Genomic DNA, 11,275 nt, shown 5'->3' with positions numbered 1-11,275 from the left:
TTCTAAGTCTGCTAAAAGGCAGCTGAACTCTCCATATGTATTTACAGTAACTGCACCGTTGCCCAGAGATTTTTCTTCTAAATATATGTAGAACTATAGTCAGGATTCAGAGTACCTAAATTATTTAATGATTTTGAGAGAGCCATTGCTTTTTTATTTAAGCTTCTAAATTACTGGAGTTTTTTGCAATTTGTTTTTAAAATTCAGTTTTATCAACATATTAGCATGAGGTTTGCTCTGGCAGAGCATTTAAAATTTTTGCAAGACTCAGATCAATTAATTTTGAAGGACTGACCAGAATTTTGCAGGATAGGATCCCTGGCCTCTGGCTACTAAATGTCCCCCAATTGTCTTGATAACCAAAAATTCCCTTAAAATCTCCAAAAATGTCCCCCAAGGGCCGGTACTGTCCTCATTTAGAACAATTGATTGGTATTGTACCCCTCACCTCCAATACCATGTTCAAAAGCAGAGGAGAAAAGCTTAATTGGAACAAGAGTGGTCAAGGGAAAAGAGTAACTTTTTAAATTGCAGTGGTGTTAACAGTATACCACGGGAGTCCTTGAGAAAATGTGCTTCCAAACATGTAGTAGTACTTTTCATCAGTTTTGTTGAACTACATCTAGTTTTTACTCCAAAAAGCTTTGTAAATATGAAATGTTCAATAAAAGTTGCATGTATTATTGAGTAGCGTAGTGAAACTAAAAGCACAGATTCTAGATATACATGTCCTGAGTTCAAGTCCCAATTGATTTACTGTCTGTATAATTTTGGGTTAGTTTTTGTACTCTCGTCCGTAAAATGGGGATAATATCACCTACCTCCTAGGATGCTGTAAAAAAATAAATAAGAAAATATATGCCGAATGCTTAAAATAGTACCTGGCACATTGAATTCATTCAATAAATATTAGCTATGTTAGAATTTGAGGTTTTTTGCAGCTAATGCAGAATATCATATACGGCTAGTACTTATTTTCTTTTTTCTTGTGTAGGTGTGTTTTATAGGCAGAAGCAATGTTGGAAAATCCTCCCTAATCAAGGCTTTATTTTCACTGGCCCCTGAGGTTGAAGTCAGAATCTCCAAAACACCAGTATGTTGAAATTTTTAAATATGTTTGGACTATCTCTTGGATTAACTGGCATGAATAATAAATGTTTGAAAGTATAAGAAATCATAACTGCTAAGTTCCTAGAGAAGTTATTTCTTTCAAAAAAGTAATAAAGTAAGATATTCTAATGCCTTCATAGTTCTCTGAAGAAAAGGAAGTGTAGCTGGATTTATTTGAGTAGTCTTGACAGTATCTTCAGGAAATATTTCTTTATCCAAATTTTGCAAAGAGTTGCCAAATAAAGTGTCTTATTGTCATTCTATATTTCCTTCTGTGAGAGTGATCATCTAGTTCTACATTGATTTTAGGGGAAACAGCTTTTAGGTTTTTTTGCTTTTTTCCTCCTATCATCTTCTCTAAGGTATAAAGTACATGAATTAGTTACACACACACATCGGGCATATTCTTATGTCCTTATTATCTTAGCCAGTCTGCTGTAATAGCTGTCATTTTCCTCTACTTTCTTCTCAACAACATGGTCTCTACCAATATCTAAGATACCCTTTCTTCAAAATCACGCCCACTTTCTCTCACCTTATCTGGCCATGGTAAACCTTTCCACCAACCCTAATGTTCACCATACCTGCGCGCATGCGTGCAAGTGCATGCATGCAAGTACGTAAGTACGTGTGCGTGCACACACATACACGCACACTTTTCTTTGAGTTGGAACCCTTCCATGAGACTTCACTGGGTCTTTTCTTGCTCCCCACTTCATATAATGATTCTCTGGCTCCATTGCTAATGATTCTTTCCATTCCTTAACCCTCCCATCCTTACTCCTGCCCTGCCTCACCAAATAAATCAGCTAAATTATCACTTCTAGGTAGAGTGATCTCCTTCCTTTTGTGAGAGAACAATGGAGGAAATGTATTCTTGACATTCCCAATCTGTAATTCTAAAATCATTTTCCTATAGACAAATAAACTAGGAACTTAAAATCACCATTTATAAAAATCTTTCCTTTGATAAGGAAAGATCTTTATAAGATCCAAACAATTGACTTAACTTTTAAAATTGCCTATATAATCTTTTCTGATTAATAAATGTCCTATGGACACAAAACTACAAATAAACCACTTTTCACCATCTTTACATCAATTTTAGTTGCACAAATATTATGATGTTATGCATGCAATAAAAATTGTTTAATGAAAGCACTAAAATCCACCTAATAAAACATGCAAAATATCTTGATTTTAGGGAAGCAATAGTCTAGGTATAAGAAATGATCAGACTTTGGATCTAGGTTTTATGAAAACATGTATGTCTAATGATAAGCATTTTAACTTATCCTTGCCATAATTAGTTTCTCTTTAAAGTGGAGATACATTGTTCATCAGAGAATATTGATTGATGCAGTCACAATTTAGAACAGGGTGAATTTTTCACTAAGGGTTAATGAAATAGAAAAGACTCCAAAATATTTTGCCTACATGTTTCTAATATGGAATCTAAAGTTCTTAAGTCATACAGATTCTTTTTGTAAAATGAAGGAAAAAGGAGTATGTTCTAAACTTATCTCCAGCCATTTCCCTTCTGTCTTGTCATCATCAGCATATGTTAAGGTTATATACTTGGCTTTTAATAATATTTATTGATTGAGTGGAAAAGATTTGGAATCATTAAGTAGATGGAAGACATATTTTAAGACAGCTTTTCTTTTTCCATTTACTTAATCAGGGACACACAAAGAAAATGAATTTTTTCAAAGTTGGAAAATATTTTACGGTGGTGGACATGCCAGGGTATGGCTATAGAGCACCTGAAGATTTTGCCGACATGGTAGAGACCTACCTAAAAGAACGAAGCAAGTAAGGAAAAGATTTTCTTATAATAATAGGTATACATTTAACTCCAAGGCATGTTTTCATCAGTAGAGTAATATACACATGGTCAACACTTCAATTTTATCAAATGACTTATTTTATAAGGCCCATTTTATTCTCATAATATTATATAGTATTTAGGACCAAGGTATGTACTGCTTGCTTATTCTCTGTCTGTAGTTTAGCTTACCCTTAATATTAAATTTTAGTGTTTTCTCAAATTGAGATTGAAACTAAAGAGTAATTCAGCATAGTTTTTTTTTTTTTTTTTGAGACCAGACACCCAGGCCAGAGTGCAGTGACACGATCGCGGGTCACTGCAACCTCCGTCTCCCAGGTTCAAGTGATTCTCCTGCCTCAGCCTCCCAAGTAGCTGCGCCATTGTGCCGGGCTCATTTTTGTATTTTTAGTAGAGACAGGGTTTCACCATGTCGGCCAGGCTGGTCTTGAACTCCTGACCTCAGGTGATCTGCCACCTCAGCCTCCCAAAGTGTGGGATTACAGGCGTGAGCTGCTGCACCCCAGCCCGTTAGCTTTTTTTAAAACCAAACTCTTAGTTGGCTAATTTTGAAAATGAAAATTATTGGTTAAAACCAGCAAATTCTGATCATTTTTAAAATACTTCAGACATCACAGCTGCTGCAAATGTTACCTCTTTTTTGTCTCCTTATGTAGTCAAGTGATAGTTGTTTCAATAATTGCACAATATATAGAAAATTGATGTTAATCTTTTAAAATGTAAAAAAAAAGTTTATAAGTATCTTTGTTGTAGCTTTACATAGAGGGTAAAATCAAATATTTACATAAGAAAATGCAAAATATAATGTGTCTGGCTTCTATTATCTGTTAGTCTTACAGTAATATTAAAAAATTTCTATACAGGCCAGGCACGGCGGCTCATGCCTGTAATCCCATCACTGTGGGAGGTCGAGGCGAGTAGATTACTTTAGGTCAGAAGTTCGAGACCAGCCTGGCAACATGGCAAAACACTGCATCTACTAAAAATAAAAAATAACAAAAAAATTAGCCAGGCATGGTGGTGCATGCCTTTAATCCTAGCTGCTTGGGATACTGAGGCAGAAGAATCACTTGAACCCTGGAGGCAGAGGTTACTGAGCCAAGATCATGCCATTGCATTCCAGCCTAGGTGATAGAATGAGACTCTGTCTTAAAAAAAAAGTTTCTATAACTTATGGTTAATTTGATTTTTATAATTCATAATCTGTAATTTATGGTTAATTTGATTTGTGTCTCTTACTTCTCCTCAAGTTTAAGGTTTTTAGAGGTGGGAACGCTCTCATAATATATCAAGCCCCAGGCAGAATGTCTTATGTCCAATATATCCTTATTGAATTAAATTAATATTTAGTGAATTTAGTTATTGAAAGTAAATAGAATTGAGACCAACTGGACTGCAGGATAAACTTCTGGCAAATTGAGAATTCCTTTTGCCTCAAGAAATTTTTTTAATTTTGGATTGAGAATTATTCAAATGAAAATTTCTTAGTATAGTAAGGAAGAGGGGATAAATAAATGGGTATATTTTATATTGCCATTAATTTTCATTTCTACATTATTATAGCTTGAGGAGAACATTTTTATTAGTGGATAGTGTTGTTGGAATTCAAAAAACAGACAATATTGCCATTGAAATGTGTGAAGAATTTGCATTACCTTATGTGGTAAGTACTTCCTTTGAATCATGGTTGCAATTTAGATATCAGTTCTATGTGCAGCTGTGCATACATGTACCTTTTAACAATTGAGCTTGTATTGCCTCCTCAAAAGATAAAGGAGGGTGCCTTTTGAATAATCTTTTCAGTTAATCATCCATTAATATTAATTAAAGTAAGTTCTGTGGCACTTTTATTCTTTTCCATCTCTCAGCTCTATGTTTTGAAAATTATAGTCAAAGTAAAGGTTGCTTTAACCTGTTCATTTAATGTTCCTATGTAGTTTTCATATGTTTTTCTTTTTATAGCAACATAAATATTTGTTCAGAACAAGTCAGTAGCTCTTTAATAGCAGCTTAGCAGATAGTACTTATAAGAATGTGAATAAAACTGCAACTTAAAAAGTTGCTTAATTTAAAATTTTAAAATTGTTCCAAGAATATAGCAGCCTCCAATACACACAAGTAGGATTTTTATATTTTTAAATCAAACAAAATTTCTTCTGGGAATTTCTTAGCAGTACTGTTTGTCTTTTGACCTAGAATAGAATAGAGAATTGTAGGTTGGTATCCACATTAATTTTGCTTTGTGAGACTTCCAGATGAAATAGCACTCTTAAAGTTTCTTTCCAAAGAAAAGTGAAGAGCCCAGTAACTATAATTTCGGTTCAAAATGATGTCAGAAAGCCACTAATATGTAACAGTGGAGTTTAATACAAATCACATCATGTTACTACTAGTTAACCACTTTTATTCTTGGGGTCATGGAATTCTTGGGGTTTGCAAAAGTCCTATGAAGCATCAGAGATAATTTATAGTTATGAGGAGTCAAAGGATTGATAGTCTACTTAGTAAAAATGCCTAAATATTGCCAAACTAAGTAATAGTATTCCTTATTTGGTATCACAGATACCAATTTATGAAATCATGTATTTTCCTCAATTTTAACTTTAAGGAAATACTACTTTCTTTGTTGGAAAAGGAACTAGAATAGAGAAACTTTATCTGTATCTCCTTTTAAATATCAGTACATTTGTCTTTATGAGGAAAGACTCCCATTTGTGGAGGGATTCACAGGTAATTAGAAACCACACCCTTTCTGCTTCTTATTATGGGAAAAACACTGGAACTATGTTTTTCGTCTGCTCTCATACCACAACAGTTAACACAGAAGACTTCTGTGGCCCAATGTGTCGGGGGTTTTCCCCACCAACAAGCAGAGGACACCAGCTGGGTGTCTGAAAATTTGATTCTCATACTATCTACCTGGAGATAGCATCAGATCCTACGTATTAAGGATTCTATTGAGGATTCAGTCCCCAAGACTGCCCCTCTCACCCAGTTTCAGACACTAGTCACAATTTTGGGCCTCTAGAATATCAAAACTGGCTTCAAGTCAGGGTTCCCACTATCCCCTTTTTGGGTTTAATTGCTGGAGTAGGTCACAGAACTCAGAGAAACATGTTTACTGATGGTATTATAAAGTATGTTGCAAAGGATACAATGAAGATGCACAGAACCTGTGTGTCCTCCTTGGGCATGCCACTCTCTAGAAACCTCCCTGTGTTCAGCTATTTGAAAGCTCTCCAAACCAAGTCTTCCTGGGCTTTAATGGAAGATTCATGACATCAGCATTCCTTCCCCCGGGTATGGAGTGGGACCCTCTCTGGAATGAGGGTCATATGACCCACAATCAGAAAGGTGAGGGAAGATTACAAGTCTTGTCATAGGGCAGGAGAATGGAAGGCAGGAGAATGGAAGGCAGGAGGTCAGAAAGATTTTGTTTCCCGATGCCTAACACATCCAACATTATAACAAAAGATTGTAACAAGGGCTATGGGAGTTATGAGAAAGTAACCATGGACATAAACCAATACAGTATATATATCATGACACGACACACTCCTGCCATTAGCATCTTTTATGACTAAAAAGCATAAATGATTTGCCAGGAAATTTAATCTTACAGAATCTCACTAGGAATACCTGGTGGATTAAGGTTTTATATTTAATTGATTTTTGTAATCATCCATACTTTGACCTTTCTGCACTATGTACTTGTCTTTGGACAAGTAAAATTCTGGACTGACTTGGAATATAACTAGTAGCTACAACCTACAAATACCTGATTTTTGATTTTTTCTTTAGAGTATAGGTCAAAAACTGATTACAAATGGGCAATTTTATATAGATAAAGCCAATATTCATTTATATATCCTAATCTGTCAGGTATATTGTGATCATCTAAACATGTATCACAATTGCAAATATGACCCTTCTCATTGATCTTTCCAAGATATTATGGCCCTGTGTGATTAAAGCACTGTAAGCAGCAGACACATACTGTATACTTAAAGTGTTTCAGACATTTGCTCATTTAATCTTCACAGTTCCTCCTTTATGGATTTTTGTTATTTTTTAGATGAGGAAATAGGTATAAAGAGATAAGAAATTTACACGGGTAACCTAGTTATAAATGAAATATTGTAGCTAAAATGCGTAAAATTATGAACAACCACTTTGCTAATGCTTAAAAATTTGTTTTCTTATAGATTGTATTAACAAAAATTGACAAATCTTCCAAAGGACATCTTTTAAAACAAGTGCTTGAGATCCAGAAATTTGTTAACACGAAAACTCAAGGATGTTTTCCTCAGTTGTTTGCTGTAAGGTAAGAATTGAATTGTTTTGTTTTCTGTTTTTAATGAAGTAATATAAATGAGAATGTCGTCGGTTTTTAAATTTTTGTTTTATTTCAATAGTTTTTGGGGAACAGGTGGTTTTTGGTTGCATGGAAACATACTTCAGTGGTTATTTCTGAGATTTTAGTGCACCCATCACCTGAGCAGTGTACACTGTACCCTATGTGAAGTCTTTTATTGCTTACCTCTCCCACCTTTCTCTTGGGTCTCCAAAGTCCATTTTATCACTCTTATACCTTTGTGTCGTCATAGCTTAGCTCCCACTTATGAGAACATACAGTATTGGGTTTTTCATTCCTGAGTTCCTTCACTTAGAATAATGGTCTTCACCTCCATCCAGGTTGCTTCAAATGCCATTATTTTGTTCCATTTTATGGCTGAGTAGTAGTCCATGAAACATTATACCACATTTTCTTTATCCACTTGTTGGCTGAATTGTTTTTATAACTTTATGTACTGAAAACCTGTAATATTATATGAGTGTTTCTTAAATTAAGGTGTCACTTAAAACTAAAGGCATTTGAAGGCCAGCCACAGTGGCTCATGCCTGTAATCCCAGCACTTTTGGGAGACCGAGGCAGGCAGATCACCTGAGGTCAGGAGTCCGACACCAGCCTGGTCAACATGGTGAAACCCTGTCTCTAGAAAAATTAAAAAATAAAAAAAAATGCCAGGTGTGGTGGCAGACGCCTGTAATCTCAGCTGTTCGGGAGGCTGAGGCAGGAGAATCACTTGAGGCTGGAAGGCAGAGGTTGCAGTGAGCCAAGATCGCACCACTGCACTCCAGCCTGGGTGACAGAGCAAGACTCCATCTCAAAAAGAAAAACAATAACAACAACAAAAAAAACAAAAAACTGTAGTGTATCCATACCTGAGAAACATTTTGGCTGATCTCCATACTGATGGATATAGGAAGACAGGTAGATAAATAATATATACAATCATATAAAAATAATATATAAAATAATAGTAAATTTTTTAAAACCTGAAAAGTCTAACAAGGTAATTAAATTTTTGTTACAAAAAGAACAAACTAGAATATTAAAAACAAACAAACAAACAAAAAACCCAGGCAGAATTAAAAAAAAAAAAAAAAAAAAAAAAAATACAAGACTAATTCTGGAAAACAAAGCAAGATGGAAGGTATACTGAAATTTTTGGAATCGTGAAGGAAATGGATGGGATAACATTGATCATCAGATCTTAGAATACTACACGAAGCGGCTGGGGAAAGAGAAGAAAGCTAGAACAGATTAAAAGATGTTCTGCTTTCATGCATGGAATCACAAGAATTTATAATTTTTTAAGTTGACGAATCTCTGAGGAAAGGAAGAAAATTATTTTTTCTTTTCACAGTGCTGTGACCTTTTCTGGAATCCATCTACTGAGATGCTTTATAGCAAATGTAACAGGAAATCTTGACTTGACTAATTAATGGCTCCCAGTTTAGCTGAAGATTCCAAAAAAAAAAAAAAGAAAGAAAAAAGCTTTCTGCTAACTGGAGTTAAATACCTAGAAGAATTTCAACATTATTTTAAATGTTGTGCATCTGTAACTCCCAGGAAGATCATTTCAGCTTTTAAAACCTGCAACTTTGAGAAGTCAAAACAAGAATTAGTGGCTCGGGGAAGAAAAGGTTTACAAGTAATTGAATTATGGTGTCCATTAGAACAGATGCCCTATTTTAACAAACTGACAAGAGCATATAGAAGTCCATAAAATGAAAACCTATTATAACTATGTATAGAAGGGTTTGTTGTTTCATTGGGCTTTTGTCTTTTAAAGAAAATGTCTACCATGTGTATTTTTTAAAAAAACATTAAAATAGGCTAAGTAAAAGGAGGCTGCTTTTCTGTTAGGCATCAATAGATAAGTTGATGAATAAATGTTCCTATATGTAAGCCTATGTGAGTCCCTATTTGAATATTGAAAACATTCTTGATAATGTGTTAGTCCATGTTGGAAACAACCAAAAGAACAGAAATCAGGTTCCAGTTCTGATGTTTATTATGTATGTTGGATCTTGGGCAACTTACTTGATTTCTCTGAAATTCATTTGTTACTCTATCCTTGAAAGCTATTAAGATTAAAATGAATGGCTTTACAAAAGGTAGCATATGAGAAGACAGCTACACATTTGTAAAGCCAAACCAACAAAGAAATATAGCAAAATTCACAGGTAGATTTATCACATGAAATGTCCTTTCATAAGGGAGTAACATTTTCACTAGTGAAAAATCGAAAAATGAAAATAGCTTTAGGTGAGAAAACTAATTTGCAAAGGGCAAGAGAAAAAAGCTGACAGAACAGTTTAGACTGCTACATTTAAGGTTCAGAATGGAAAGATAAAGCCTTTCAAATAAAGTTAATAGAAAAGATTTTTGTGCAGGTGCCACTGACCTATTCATATAAGTGGCTTAGTTTTTCAAAGGGAAGCTGAATAGTAAAAGATTATAGCTGTATTGCTGGATAAAAAAATTAAAGCTATAAACCAACTTTGTGGCTTTTTTCAGAAAAGTCAATCTGAATATATTGTCAGTTGTTTCATAGTTTATGGAATTGGTCTAATTATAACCAGCAGTGTTTTCAGCCAAAAAGATTTTTTAATATAGGCTTTCATTAAAATACATAGTGACAAGAATTTTCTTACAAGTCATCTATTTGTCTGCCAGTGTTACTCGACTGCTTTGTCTTATTCTTGGTTCTATAAGCAGAGCCTGAGCCAAAAGTGTACATACATAAATTTGGTAAATGATCCCAGGGAACAGTGGGAAAATGAAACAAGACAGACAAGCCTATTAATGACATATTCGTTGAGTTAGCCAAAACATAGGTACTAGTGCTAGATCTTGAGGGAACATCTGAGAACTCTTAGGAAATATGTGTTCTACATACACAAAAAGTGAGCAGGTTCTATGCAGCCTACCCTTAAAGGCTGGGGGTACTGAGATGCCAAAGAAAGAGGCTGACAAATCCAGTTTGTCAGAAACATTTAATAGGGACTTCTGCACAGAAGCTATGTCTCAGGCAGTGATGAGACACTGGATCCCCGCAGTTACCCGCAGACCCAAGGCTTATATGCCATAGAGAAAAGGGCATACATGCTTCAGAAGGAACACGTGAGACCCTGAAGTCAACCCTCAGGGAAAGGCAAGAATGCTGTGTGCAGCATAGCATATAATTTGCTTAAGGCCAGGATTTACAGTGAGTGTGTATTATTTTAATAGTAGATAAATGTAGAAATCTTAGAGGCATTCCTGGAACAAGTTATCAGAAGTCAACATGGTAGATTAGCATCCAAGATGGAGTTACTTTAGCTTCACACTGTGCCTCTGAATTTCTTTGATGAGGGGATGGGGTGGCCCCACACCTCTTCCGGGTTGTACACATACCCAAGTGCCAGGCAATTCCTGCAGCTGGTCAGAGGCTCAGGGGCAGGAAGTGAGAAGTCCCCAGAGCAAAAGGCAAGATTCAGCCTCTACTTGAAACTGGTTGCCACAGCAGTGACTTTAGTTAAGAAGGCCAAGAGGATTTGAAGTCGCACACAAGAGGTCTCAAACACTGTTCTTATAAATGACTTGTGTCTAGAAGTGATAAAGTTGCTACTTACTAGGGCGTGGATAATCCCAGCACTTTAGGAGATCAAAGTGGATAGATCTCTTGAGTCCAGGAGTTTGAGACCAGCCCAAGCAACATGGTGAAACTCCATCTCCACAAAAGTTTTTTTTTTTTTTTTTTTTTAAGTTAGCCCTATGGTCCACAAAGCTATACGCCAGTTCTCTTACTAATAACCTTCCATTTCTTAATAGGTAAAGGTAATATATTGAACACAAGGACACTTAGAAGTTAATGGCCTTTCTAGACTTGTCTGGAATGAAATCTTATTATTGTCCATATTTTAAGCCACTAAATAGCTACTGTCATTTGGTAGGCAGCAAAAAGGAGTATGAAAAGTGACTAG

At 35.3% G+C, this 11,275-nt stretch overlaps 1 protein-coding gene across 6 annotated transcripts in view; it reads left to right on the top strand.

The window, feature by feature from the left end:
• GTPBP8 (GTP binding protein 8 (putative)) overlaps window positions 1-11,275 on the top strand; it is a 35,253-nt gene that overhangs the window by 1,679 nt on the left and 22,299 nt on the right. For 5 of the 6 annotated variants that reach the window (XM_032299071.1, XM_032299077.1, XM_032299076.1 and 2 more), the window contains exons 2-5: window positions 995-1,093; window positions 2,795-2,925; window positions 4,523-4,622; window positions 7,165-7,283. In XM_032299071.1, coding sequence (XP_032154962.1) covers window positions 995-1,093; window positions 2,795-2,925; window positions 4,523-4,622; window positions 7,165-7,283 — 449 coding nt within the window. Of the gene's footprint in view, window positions 1-994; window positions 1,094-2,794; window positions 2,926-4,522; window positions 4,623-7,164; window positions 7,284-8,670; window positions 8,789-11,275 lie in introns of those variants that run through there. The other variant, XM_032299074.1, reaches the window with a different exon arrangement.

This window comes from Sapajus apella, unplaced genomic scaffold, assembly GCF_009761245.1.
Source record: "Sapajus apella isolate SASKATOON/1434 unplaced genomic scaffold, GSC_monkey_1.0 scaffold40, whole genome shotgun sequence".
Taxonomy (NCBI): Eukaryota; Metazoa; Chordata; class Mammalia; order Primates; family Cebidae; genus Sapajus; species Sapajus apella.
This window is presented reverse-complemented; position numbering and strand designations above follow the sequence as displayed.